Raw genomic sequence first — 13,488 nt, forward strand, 5'->3', positions numbered from 1 at the left:
GGGTCTAAATTTAAAACAATATTATGATATGGGTTATGAAGCTAAAATGCATCTGCAGTCATTTGATCACTTTTTTTGTTCTGTAGCATCCAGATGAGAAGAGACTAGAAGGCCTCTCCAAGCAGCTGGACTGGGATGTACGCAGTATTCAGCGTTGGTTTCGACAAAGACGCAACCAGGAAAAGCCCAGCACTCTTACAAAGTTCTGTGAGAGCATGTAAGGAGCTGTGTTCTTTCTTGCATGTTTTACCGTGTGCTTCCTTTAAATGCCCCGGTTGCGATGTTTCTCCCCAAAATGAAGGAATTAATTTATCCTTGAACTGAGAGAATCTTCTTTTCTCAAAGGAAATCAGTTAGATAGGCACCTGAAGAGCACAGGAGCAAGAATAGACTGAAAGGATCCTTTAGAACAGAGGTGGGCAAACTACGGCCCGTGGGACCGTTCTGCCCGGTCCCGGGAGGCTCGCCCCTGGCCTGGGAGGCTCGCCCCGGCCTCTCCCCTGCTGTTCCCCCTCCCACACAGCCTCAGCTCACTGCACCGCAGGTGCAACGCTCTGGGCAGCAGAGCTGTGAGCTCGGGGGGCCATGCAGCTGCAGAGCCCGGCCTGACCTGGAGCTCTGTGCTGCGCGGTGCGTGGCACGGCTGCCTGTCCTGGTGCAGCTGCGCTGCCAGCCACTGGCGCTCCAGGCAGCGAGGTGACTGGGCAGGGAGCGGGGAGGGGGCGTTGGATAGGGGGCAGGAGAGTTCGGGGGTGTGGTAAGGAGCTGGGGGTGTGGATAGGGGTTGGGGCAGTCAGTGGGTGGGGAACAGGGGGATTGAATGTGGGCAGGCGTTCCGTGGGCGGTCAGGGAGAAGGGCTGGTTGGATGGGGCAGGGGTCCTGGGGGGGGCAGTCAGGAAGGAGAGGGGGGTTGGATGGGGCTGCGGGGGGCAGTTAGGGGTGGGAGGTCTGGGGACAGTCAGGGGATAGAGAGCGGGGTGGGTGATGGATAGGGCAGGGGTCCCGGGGGGGCCACCAGGGAACAGGGGGTTTGGATGGGGCAGGAGGCCCGGGGGGGCCATCAGGGGGCGAGAAGCAGGGGGGGTCAGATAGGGGGCAGGGGCCAGGCCACGCCTCCCCAACCAGCCCTCCATACAATTTCTGAAACCCGATGCGGCCCTCAGGCCAAAAAGTTTGCCTTCCCCTGCTTTAGAATCTTGTTGAAATAATTCATGTAGATTAAACTGTGGGAAGTTTAGAGATACTAGAACACAGAAAGGGAAATGAGACTGATGATGCAAAGTTATGGGCATGGCAGGCTGGTTCTTTGGGGCGAAATCACTTGAAAAAATTATTTATAGCTATGAGATGAGATATTCATCTTTATATCACAGTTTTGAAGCAATATAATTTTGAAAGACGCTAGAGATGGGGAGGCGGACATAAAGACCTATTGGGTCATCTAGCCCATCCCTGTTATCGGGGCAGGATGGTTTCCTGTTCTGTCATTTTGTAGCACTTTTTCTGATCCAGATTTAATAACTCTGAGCAATTTAAGCCCCCACCACTTCCTTTGGGAGGTTATTCCACAATGTACTTGAGTTTACTTTCAGGAAATCTTTCCTGATGCCTGTTCACTTTAAAACCAGATCTTCTGATATTGAACCTTTGCTAGATAGAACCCCATTGTTTTTAGAATCTAAATTACATTTCCATTCTGTATTAAGCATTTTAATGCTTAATCTGTACTGAAAGAGCCTTGAAAATTAAATCTACTTAAAATATTAGAGCAATTTTTTCTTAAAAGGAACTAAGTGATAGATCGTTACCTTATAATGAATGTGAAGGGAGAACATTATTCTGTTGCTTTCTTCTGATTCATTCCAAGAACCAGCCCAGTGGTACCAAGGTAACATGTTGCTCTATAGACATGGAAGATCACACGTTTGAGGCAAGATTTACTCCCTCTGGGTCGGGAGATGTGAGAAGCACTGTGGCAGCAGGAAAGAAATATTGGGCATACAATTTCCAGGACACCTTTTCTGGTCCACCAGTCAGATTATTGCTGGCTCAAGAATCCACTTGTGCATCCTGTTAGCCGGGGGAAAGCTGTTAGGTAGCAGATGTCAGCAGAAATAGAAAAACCTAGTCTGGAGTTGAGAATGAAATGTTAAAGAGGCTCCTGAGAATCCTTAGGTGATTTTAAAATACTGTGAATCAGTGTCAGCAGGGTTTTTGCTTGTTCAGCAGACCTTACTGTTGCTGCATGTTTCTCTTCTGTATTTTATATTCTTTCTCTATTTAGGGTTTCCTCAACCCTGCTTTATCATACAGTCCTCTGTAGGATGGGTCAGAATCTGGCTCTTAAAAATAATAGTTGATTCATCTGGACATTTATTCTGAAAACAAACACACATGTGGTACACTAATAGCAGCCTTTTATTTATATTGAGACCAGGACTGAAGGAGGGGTGAAAGTCCGGAGGTGTTTCTGTTAAACAGATTGGCCAGCTAAGCTCAGAGCGCTGGAATGATTGGTCGTATAAAACACGACAAATTGTGCCAGTGCAATTGCCTGTTAGATGAACAGAGGCCCTTAATCATCAGAGCTCTTAATGCGTTTCCTTCACATTTACAGCTAAAATCATTGTTTTAATATTTAATAATACCAGGGTAAGATTCTGGATCTTTTTGATGGCAGAAGCTGGTGATCTTAATCATTTTAATTTGCAGAAGAATCACATTTTGTTGTTGATGACTTCAGTTAATTTTCCCCCGGGATTGTAATTTGTATACTGTCCCCTTAGCACCTGGGAAAGGACAGGGATCTTAACAGCTTTCTAGACCTTTGCTACTGTTTGTATATTGTATTTTTGGTACTTTGATGTATGGTTCCATAACTTGGGTCAAATTTTACTCTTTTTTTGCACTGCTGGGCTTGAACCAATGTAACTGGGAGTGGAATTTGGCTCTTCATTCCGCAAGTGGAAGGGAAGCACTGAAGAGTTTGCAGCTGAATTCAACACAGAAAGATACTTGTAGAGTACTCATTTTGGGGCAGGTTCATCACTGACTTACAGCTTATGCAGTTCCATTGATTTCACTGGGGGTAATTGGTGCTGAATTTGAGCTATGTTGGGCAAAAGGTGTCTGAAGCATGGACAATGCTGCTGGGGAAAAAAGTGCAGTAATGAGATAACGTCTTTTTGGGGGGAGAAGTGACTTAATTTTTTTTTTACAAATTCTCAGTAAAAAGTGCAAAAATGAGACCATGATGTAATGTAACAGCAAGACAGTTAATCTATTCCAACAAAATTAAGTGCCAGTTTCATTCAAGAGTCATTGGGCGAACTCATGCAATATAAATATTTAATAGCAATAATAATAATAATACATGCAGCTCAAAAAGGAGCAAGATGACATCTGTGGTAAATATTAACAGTTGAATAGAGGTTCAGCAGAGTACTGAGTATGGATCAATTTTTTTCTGCATGTGATTCCAAGTGGCTGTTGCCTGTGTTATCCGAGGGCAGAAATTGGCCACACGTGTACAGGTAGTGTGAGGATATACTCTTCCAGCATTCAGAATGCCCAGGAATCTTTTACCATGCTAGCATTGTCAGTGATATCAGAAATGATGCAATATATAGCGTCAAATGGTAACCAGGCTGCAAAGTGGCATGTCCAGTTTTTGACCCATCTATTTAATAGGGATAGAGTTGTTGGACTTTCATTTGAATCGTGTGCCAAATCACTGTAGACTCTCCCTTCCCAATATCAGTCATTCATTTGTTGTCTGGTTCAATGCATATCCATCTACATTGGGGCACCTGGAGTATTACCCTAATTAGCAAATTTGGAGTAAAAAGTGGCCAATGATAATTATTTTAGGTATTGACAGGTAGATCGGTTGTATCATCAATAAGCCGATCATTTACAAGTTGTGCGTGAGAGTTAGCATTGAGGTTTTGTGCAGTAAGTGTGAAGGGCATCCAATAGCGTTAACCTCAGTTTATGGGGAATTGCTGTACCTGCTAAGTAGGCTTGGGATCTTCTTCCATCCTGACTTTCTGGACTGCTGCTGTTCTCTGTTGTTCCTTTTCTCTCACTTGAAGGTCTGACCCAGCTTCCACTAAGAGCCTTCCAAATTACTTCCCTTGATTTCAACATGAATTGGATTAGACCAGGGGTGGGCAAACTGTGGCCCGCGGGCCGGATCCAGCCCCTCAGGGCTTTGGATCCGGCCTGCGGGACTGGCCCCCGTGGTGCCGCAGGCCCCGCACCACTCTCAGAAGCGGCTGGCACCACATTCCTGGGGCCCTGGGCGGGAGGCAGAGGGCTCTTTGCGTTGCCCTTGCCTCCAGGCACCGCCCCCTACAGCTCCCATTGGCCAGGAACGGGAAACCGCGGCCAATGGGCACTTCAGGGGAGGTACCTGGAGGTGTGGCAAGGGCAGCGCTCAGAGCCCTGTGTCCCTGCCCTCCCCTAGGGGCTGCGCAGGGATGTGGTGCCGGCTGCTTCCTGGAGTGGCACTGCGTGGGGCCAGGGCAGGCAGGCAGGGAGCCTGCCCTGGCCCCGGTGCACACCACTGCCACCCTGGAGCCACTTTAGGCAAGCAGCGCCGGGCCGGACCCCGAACCCCTCCTGCCCCCTGCCCCCCAACTCCCTGCCCTAAGCCCCCTGCCTGCACCTCGTACCCCTTCTGCACCCAACCCCCGCCCTGAGCTCCCTCCTGCACTCCGTACCCCCTCCCACACTCCACATTCCCTCCCACACCCCAATCCCGTGCCCTGGCCCTGCATACAATTTGCCCACCCCTGGATTAGACCCTCGTGCTCTGTTTTGTGTGTACGTGGTATACAAAGAAACCTGGAAGGGTCTGTGACAGACTAATCATTTCCTGCACTATTCTGAATGAACTTTACTGAATTAGGTTTAATATCTTTGCGGTCCATTGTATTAAAAAATGCAATTGTGTATGTGGTGTTAGGGAATTGGGTGTATGTAACTTCTCTAGTTAATGCAATCTCTGGAAGGTCTTATGAACTTCAGAGGGCTTTTGGGACTAATATGTATGAAGTGGATTTACTAGGAAGTACTTGGGGGTAAGGGGAATGCAAATGACACTTCCAATCAGCTCTTTTGAAACTATGCCCTGAGGAGGTGTAACCGTGCCTTAGTGGGTCATAACTGAGAATGTGAAATTCAGGACCAACTGCTGAGAAATAGGGCAAACACAACCCAAAACATAACCCAAAACTTTTATAAGATATACCAAACCAGCCACAAAATTAAACTCCTGTTTCACCACACTGGCTAACAAGAAAACATGAAGGCAGTTTCCTCAGGCATTCCAGTTTTTATATCACCACAAACACTGGACTCAAAGATGAGTGGTTCTTTACAACCAGTCTCATCAAATAATAGGTTCTTCTGATCCCAAAGGACCAGCCACACACCCAGGTCAATATATAACTTAGATCTTACCCAAAAATCACACTGATTCCAATCCTTTAGTATTTAAAATCTGAAGATTTATTCATAAAAAGAAAGAGAGAAAGAGAGAAAGAAAGGTGAGAGTTAAAATTGGTTAAAGTTGGTTAATATGGTAATGGCAAAGTTCTTGGTTCAGGCTTGTAGCAGTGATGGAATGAACTGCTGGTTTAAGTCAAGTCTCTGCAGTACATCCACAGTTTGGATGGGTCATTCAGTCCATTGTTCAGAGCTTCAGTTTGTAGCAAAGTTCCTACAGAGGTAAGAAGCAGGATTAAAGACAAAATGGAGGTCTTTCCAGGGCCTTTTATAGCGTTTGCCTTGTGGAGGGCATCCCATGTTCTTACTGTGGAAAATTAACAACAAGATGGAGTTTGGAGTCACATGGGCAAGTCACATGTCCAGGCATTTTGCCTAGTCACAGCAGGAAATTTCATTAAGTGTAGATAGGCATCTCACATGGTCCATTGTCAGTTAAATGTTCTTTCGATGGGCTACTCAATTGGAATAGTTCCTCCAAGATGTGCTGGCTAATTACTTTGTGGGCATTCCCCCAGGAGCAGACATTTGAAATGCAAGTATAGAACCAATGCTCATAACTTCACATACAAAAATGATACATGCATACAGATAGCATAATCATAACCAGCAAATCAGAACCTTTTCATAAACACCTCCCTCGACAACCTTTGTACAATATTTGCTTCAAATATAGAACAGTGGTTGCAACAATGATCTATATGGTCATATTTTAATCAGAGAACGTCACAGGAGGAAAACCCATTTTCTATATAAACCAGGGGTATGTCCCCACACCTTGAATACTGTATGCAGTTCTGGTCACCCCAGCTCAAAAAAGAGATATTAGAACTGGAAAAGGTAAAGAGGAGAGCAACAAAAAATGATTAGAGGGATGGAACAGCTTCCATATGAGGGGAGTGTGTCGTTCCCCTGGTGTTATCTGGACTGGTGATCAGCTAGGTCATTCCAATCTTTGACTTGTGCCCACTGAAGTGTGATAGGCAAATGCATTTTTTGTTGGAGGGGTTTGTACTGCCTGGAAGGAGTGGTTGGAATATCCATGGCCAAAGGCATGTGGTCAAATGACAGTGTGAGAGTGAAAAAATTGAAATGTAAAAGAATGAAGAGCAGTGGGCCTTTTCACCTGTCCCTGAAAGAAGATGGGTTACCAATGGGTGCATACGTGTACTGTGGATGCAGGAGAAGGAAAAGGGGCTCTCTCTCTCCTAGGTGGAACATGCATGGCCAGAATTTATCCATCCTCAAGCACCCGCCTCAAGAAAGCAAATTATGGTTGCTACTCCTTCTTTACTGTTTTGAATTGTATATCTTTTTTCCAAGTGAAATATTACAGTAAGAAGAACTTTGTCAGACCCTTCATGTGAATTTTTATTGTAGTTTGGGACCTGATGTTCTCTCCACTTTCCTTAAATAGCAGGATAATTCCACATACAAGAACCTAAATTGGGGAAAAATGGAGACGGCTGCTTTGGCTGTTGAGAACTCTGATATGTGGAGGTGGGAGTCCCGACAAAAGGCATCGGAACTCGTGTGTGAGATACATTAATGCAGTAGCAGAAAAACAGAAGGCAATAAGCTCCCAGACCTGAATTTTGAATAGCCCTGTCCCCCTCAAGGCACCCAAAATATGTGACTCTGTGTTGGGGAGTGGGGGGAATGTTGGGGTGCGTGGAATTTATTCAACTGAAAAGCCAACTTTTCTAAAATGGCCCAATTCTCCATATATCATAGTAGCTTCATAGACGTCCTCATAAAAAGTGGGTTAAAAGACCCATTTAGGAACGTGGCATAGCTGCAGTTCTTACAGGCCCAAACTTGTTTTGGGCAACACAGCATGAAGACCTAAGAGTACACAACAAGAAATATTCATGGCATGGATCATAATGAGTTGGATTTGTGGTCCTCCAAACTAATCTTGTAGGGGCACTCTGAAGTCCTGCCAACCCTCCAAAGGCTTATACTGCAGGCTTTAAACACTGCAGGAGCCTAAGCATTGTAGCAAGTACAAGAGCTACAAAAGTAAGCTACCTAAACTTTACTCCCCAATTTTTCTGAAGTTGCTGAAGGTACTATTTGAAGTTACTGTGACTTGGGAAGCCGGTGTGTCAACTGACCGATATGCTCTCTCCAGTCAGAGCTGCTTTAAAACTCCCATCTCCTGTTATGCCTGGCTGCTTAGTCAGCTCTGATGTAACAAGAAGCAACTCCATTACAATTCTGTTTGATTCTGTGAGCTTCAATTTGCAAGCAACAGAACATGGCATTATAGATCTGTATAAGTCTCTGATTCATCAATATAAATTTTGAAACACTTCATCTACCACAGTGGAAGACTAACTAGTGTTTCATAAGCAGAAAGAATAAGGGAAAGTGATTTGTAAAGAAAATGTTGCTAGATGTGGGATAAGTGGCTGTCACTGTGCATTCTGAGTGCATACACGGGGAGAAATTGGGCCATTATTGCAAGTGGAGCAGTTTTAGTTTTAGTTTATTTGTGGGGAACTGTACTTTTAAGAGGCTTTGGTAAGAGCTAATTGGAACCAGTTATACTATGCAAAAGGCCCATGTTAAGCAGTGCTGAGCTGTTAGAACTGGGACATGGAATGAAGCAGACTTGTGTCTACTTCTTGGCTCTGAGTAATCATGGACACGACCATAGTGACTACAAGCTACAGGTGAAGTGATTATGCAGCCAGGCTCTGCTGCTTCTTCCCTTTCTGAATCCCTATTGGACTCTGCTTCTATTCCACTTTCCTCATTGGCTCCTGTTGAGACATCTCACTTCATGACCAACCTCACAATGACCTCTTCCTTCCCCCATCTGCAAGAGATGGGCCTTATTTCAGCATCCAGGAGGCTGATGGCCAAATTCAGAACCAAGAGCAGGTACTCTCTGCCTACCACCCCCGGCTTACATCTCTCCTCTGGATTTAGCTCTGAGGCTAGATCTGAATTCTTTGAAGGTATACCTGGGAGATGCTAGAGCCCCCAAAGGGGATTGCAGTGCATAGTGTCAGGAACGAAGGCCAGCAGCTGAGTCTGGGACTAGCTAGCGCGTGCGCGCTCTCTCTCTCTCTCCAGGCTGTATAATGAATGCAGGTGAGTTACAGCAGAACTGCCTGATTGGCAGATCCTCCTGATTGGCAGAAGGGAACCAGGAGGTGTGTTCTTAAGGCCAGCAGCAGCAGGAGGAGGTAGCTGGCTGCTCAGTGCTTGTGCCCAGATCTGTGATTGCTTTTATACCTGCCTTGTTCCCAGCCTTGCTCCAGCTCCGCTCCCTTATCCAACTTCTGATTCCAGCTCTGACCTTTTAGTTCTGACTCTGGCTCTAACTAGTCAGACAGATGAGCCCACATCTCAGTTTCTGAGACAGAAAAATCATCTCCTAGCTAAAATGCAGCACTGGTTAACGCTGGGCAGACTGTAGTCTCTCTGTGTAGTAGCTAGGTACTGGGGAGGCAACTCTGAAAGATCCTCAAGGAGTTTCCTCCTCCTTTCTTTCTGGAGAGGAGGAGGATATTCCCTCCAATCCTTCCTCTGTGGAAGAAGATGGGGGTCCAGCCCCCAAGTTCTGCAGTTGGTATGAAGCAGTGTGCCTCTACCCCTGTTCTGGCCTCACTCCATTGGAACCACCTGTCAAAAGACTCCTGCAGCCATGGCTGACCCTGGAGCCTCTCTAAAGTGGACAGCTGCCTCTGAAGAGAGGAAGTGACAGACTAAGCCCCTACATAGGAATGCCGGGCTCCTCTCTTTGATCATTATAGGCTCAGGCGCTAAAATGTTGCGTAAAGAAGTTATTGCTGCCAAGACAAGCTGGCAGGTGGGTCCAGTTAGCTGTAACTGGGTTATAAAAGGTGTGAGAGACCTTTTTTTATGAGGCAGAGGAGGTTCTGGAGAGAAGTGGTGGTAGTAACTAAATGTAGGGAATAAGTTTGGGCTGAGGTTTATGTTGTATTGATAACTCACAAACAATCAAACCCTATGGGGAGGGGCATTTGGACAGGTAAATTGAGGTCTGTGTGCTGTCGGTGAAGGAGGGAACCTGCCTATTCAAAGGGGGTGTACTGTATTAATTTAGATGGAACTAAATGGTGCTGATTTTACAGGATTAGGACAAAATAAATAAAGATTATGAATAGGTGCAAGAAAACCAGACAGAAAAACTGAATTAGTTTAAACAAAAATGGCCAATGGCTATAAGTGAAGCACTGTGGTGAGACCATACTTGGTAAACAAGAAAATGTGGGCATAAAGTTACCCATGCCAAGGTTGGCCTTATGAAAATGGATTTAATTGGTGGACAAACTAACAAGGATAAAATATCCTGCTAACTTTTACCCCTTTTGGCGTTCTTAAAAAGAGACTGAAAAAAAGAAGAATCATCTTCCCTGCCCCCGCCCCCCCACACACACCCCCCGGAGCTCATCCCCTGACCTGCCAGCAGTGCTGCTCGTCTTGACTCATCTCAGCTTCCTCGACCTCAATTCAGAAGAAGCAGACTAGGTTAAGGGACTTTCTCCCCAAGAGGAAGGACAGCTGGCCTTGCTGCTATTTAAGAAACTTTGTTTTCACCTGTGAGTGTTGAAAGTTGTCACATTCTCATGATATCCAATCCTCAGTCTGTCAGTGGGGATATTTAATTGCCTGCACCACAAAGGCATGTAAAATGCTGTCCTGTTTCTTTTCCCCTCTTTGTGTTGCTTTCTTTCCCCTCTTCTTTCCTCCTGTCCTGTCTCTCATTCTTTTAGCTTTTCATCACATCCTGAAATCAATTGTATTACATTCATCCAAGCCTGCCTTATCTAAGGAGAAAGGATCAAACCAGAGGACATGGTGATTTAATGGTTTCTTGTGGCCTTGAACTCTATGAATTGTTTGAGATATCAGTTGATTCAGATTTACTAACAAGCACCATTAGTGCGAGGGGGGGGAAACAATAAAATACAAAGGACTAGCCCTTTCATTCCACAACAACAGCAGGACATTCAATGAAACCGAGGTGAAAAATTCAAAATGGATAAAAAGGAAATGCTTTGTCACATAAGCCATAATTAGACTGGGAAAATCATTGTTACTTGCTATTATTGAGGCCGATAACTTAACAAGATGCAAAAAGGGATTGGATGTTGATATGGATAAAAAGAATATTCAGTGTTGGGTTTATGCTTAATTAATATACACAGTTTTTTCAGAACCCAGAAGTGTCCATGTTACTACTTATATTCTTAATATTGTGTGGAGAGCAAATACTCAAGAACTAGTTAACGATAATGTTGGAAGGGAGATGAAACCTTGGGTTTCATTGCACAAACCAATTTGTAATTTTTAGGGATTAAGATTATGGGGCAGATTACGCCACATCTGTCTACTGTGGAGTTTCTTGCACCTTCCTCTGCAACACACTGGACACTGTTAGAAAGAGGGTGCTAGATTAAATCAGCATCTGGCCTGATCCAGTATGGCAGTTTGTATGTTCCTGTGCAAACTTAAGTCAGTATTCTGCACGTGGAGCATTTTGGGTTGTGACCATTTGAGTTGTCATTTCCTGGTTCATTAGCTGCTACAGCTTCTGCTTTAGAAGTGTAGGAGTGACTGGATGTGTGAGTGTCACTACCATGCTCCATCGTGAAAGGTTGTGGCAAACTAATAGCTCAACACACCGACTAGGATTTGAAGGAGGGGAACAAGTTACCCTGATGCACTGAAGGAGAGTAGCCTCTTCCAGGAATCTAGGCCTGAGAGTGTGGAGTCATAGGTGTGGAGCCAAGAAAGGAAACAAAGGGAATTTGAGAGTGAACAGTGTTCACAAGGAAAACAAGTTCTGAGATGTTGGCAGGAGCAGATTGGGAAAGAGCCTTATATCTGAGGATGAGGCATTCCATTGGGATGTGGAAGGAGCCCCAGGCAGTGAAATGGCTTAAGGGTAGGAGTGACGTGCCCTTAGCAGGAAGTGAAGAAGGGCTGGTGTACACTACATGGTTAGGTCAACATAAGGCAGCTGACATCAACCTAATTATGTCAGTGTCTCCACTACAGCCTTCCTCCCGTTGATGTAAGGCCTTACTACACCGACATAATAACTCCACCTCCATGAGAGGCATAAGGCTTATGTCAGTGTGGTTAGGGTGACTCAATGTCTGTGCAGACACTTCATTAAATACATCAGCTGTTGGCCAGGCAGCTAGAGCCCAGCTGCCCCTGGATTGCTGGGTGGCTGGGAGCCAGAGCAAGAAGCCTGGGTGGCTGGACCCCGCTCCCGGCTGGAAGCTGGGGTGAGAAGGCAGGGCGGCACTCCCTGCCTGCTCCCCCCTGAGACTTGACATTGACAGTGCTTCCTAACTTCTGGCAGGGAACGGGGAGGCGAGAAGCCCCGGGCAGAGAGTGGGGCAGCCAGGCTCCTGGCAGGGAGCTGCTATCAGAGCTGAGAGACTGGGCTCTCAGCTCCCCACACTGCCCCTCTTAGGTTGGCGAAAGCATTCCTGGTGAGGATGTGCATGACCAACCCAAGGAGGGTAGTGTGGACATGCACCACCATAATAATTACTTACCTTTGTAGTGTGGACATAGCTGAAGAGGAGTTAGCCACTATGCTTTGAATAGATTGTAGGGGAGCCGAAGTGAAAGTCATGGAGGCCAAAGAGAGGGAGACTGCAGTTAAATTATGTGTCACAATGCCGAAGGTGTGGCAGATAGTTTCCTGAGATACGGAACAGGAAAAATGGACCCAATTTGGTATGTTGTCAGCACTGAGTGTAATCAGCATGTCACATACTGTGATGGTTCTTTATTATTCACATAGCAGAGTTAGATTTACATTTTATTCTATAGCACTAAAATATGGAACTACGGCCCAGAAGAGATTATTGCACCCTAATAGTATGCACAGGTGTGCTGCAGTGAACACAAGGAACAGATAGTGACGTTGTATTTGATGGTGTGTGTGCTTAGACCTCCCAGGTTAGGGGAGGAGGGACTAAGAGTGATTTGAAGAGAGACAGGGAGGGTGCTTGTCAACCATGGATTGGGAGGCCTTTCCAAGCATAGGGAGTAGTATGTAAGAAGGCCTGGAGGCAGGAATGGCTGAAGCAAACTAAGAGAGGGGACTGGGTGGAGCTAGGGTGACCAGGTGTCCAGTTTTCAACTGGAACACCTGGTCGAAAAGGGATCCTGGTGGCTCTGGTCAGTACCACTGACTGGGCCATTGACTGTCCGGTTGGCGGTGCTGTGCAGTGGGGCTGGCAGGCTCCTGGAAAGCAGCCCGCATGTCCCCCCTCTGGCTTCTACGCATAGGGGCAGCTAGGGTGTTTCAAACGCTGCGTCCACAGCTCCGACTGGCTGGGAACTGCAGCCAATGGGAGCTGCAGGGCCAGCGCCTGCGGATAGGGAAGCACGCAGAGCCACCTGGCTGTGCTTCCACGTAGGAGCTGGAGGTGGGACATGCCACTGCTTCTGGGATCTGCTTGAGATAAGCACGGCCGGGAGCCTGCACCCCTGACCCCCTCCCAGGCCTTAACCCCTTGCCCCCGCCCCAGCCCTGATCTCCCTCCCGTCCTCCGAACTCTCGGTCCCAGCCTGGAGTTATACCCAAGAGGAGTAAGGGAGAAGACCCAGCTTTGCAAGAGACCTATCACTGTAAGTCGACTAGTCGGTCTATCAGGGCTGAATAGTTCATAATGAAGAACAAAACTAAAACTTTTGAGTAAAAGTCCCAGTATTTTAGAAAAAAATTAGCATTTTAGGGCTTGTCTGGGTCATTAAAGTCAATGGAGAACAGGATCTGACCCTTACTCACACTATAAGATTTTGGTTAAATACCCTCCACCCCAAGTTTCTTACAAATCTACACAATCCTATCTACCTCACTTGTCTGTCTTATTTTTCTTTCCATTTCTACATAACCTCTATCAAGGTCATAGCTAAGTGCTGCACAAAATTAAAGAATGCAAGTGCTCAGGAGGGACAATCGGTAAGAC

At 46.2% G+C, this 13,488-nt stretch overlaps 1 protein-coding gene across 1 annotated transcript in view; it reads left to right on the forward strand.

Annotated features, from left to right (window-relative positions):
- Positions 1 to 13,488, forward strand: part of CERS6 (ceramide synthase 6) — a 212,720-nt gene that overhangs the window by 75,541 nt on the left and 123,691 nt on the right. The window contains exon 3 of the mRNA XM_077830060.1: positions 87 to 217. Within this exon, the coding sequence (XP_077686186.1) occupies positions 87 to 217 (131 nt within the window). The remainder of the gene's footprint in view (positions 1 to 86; positions 218 to 13,488) is intronic.

This window comes from Eretmochelys imbricata, chromosome 11 (genome assembly GCF_965152235.1).
Source record: "Eretmochelys imbricata isolate rEreImb1 chromosome 11, rEreImb1.hap1, whole genome shotgun sequence".
Lineage (NCBI taxonomy): Eukaryota > Metazoa > Chordata > Testudines > Cheloniidae > Eretmochelys > Eretmochelys imbricata.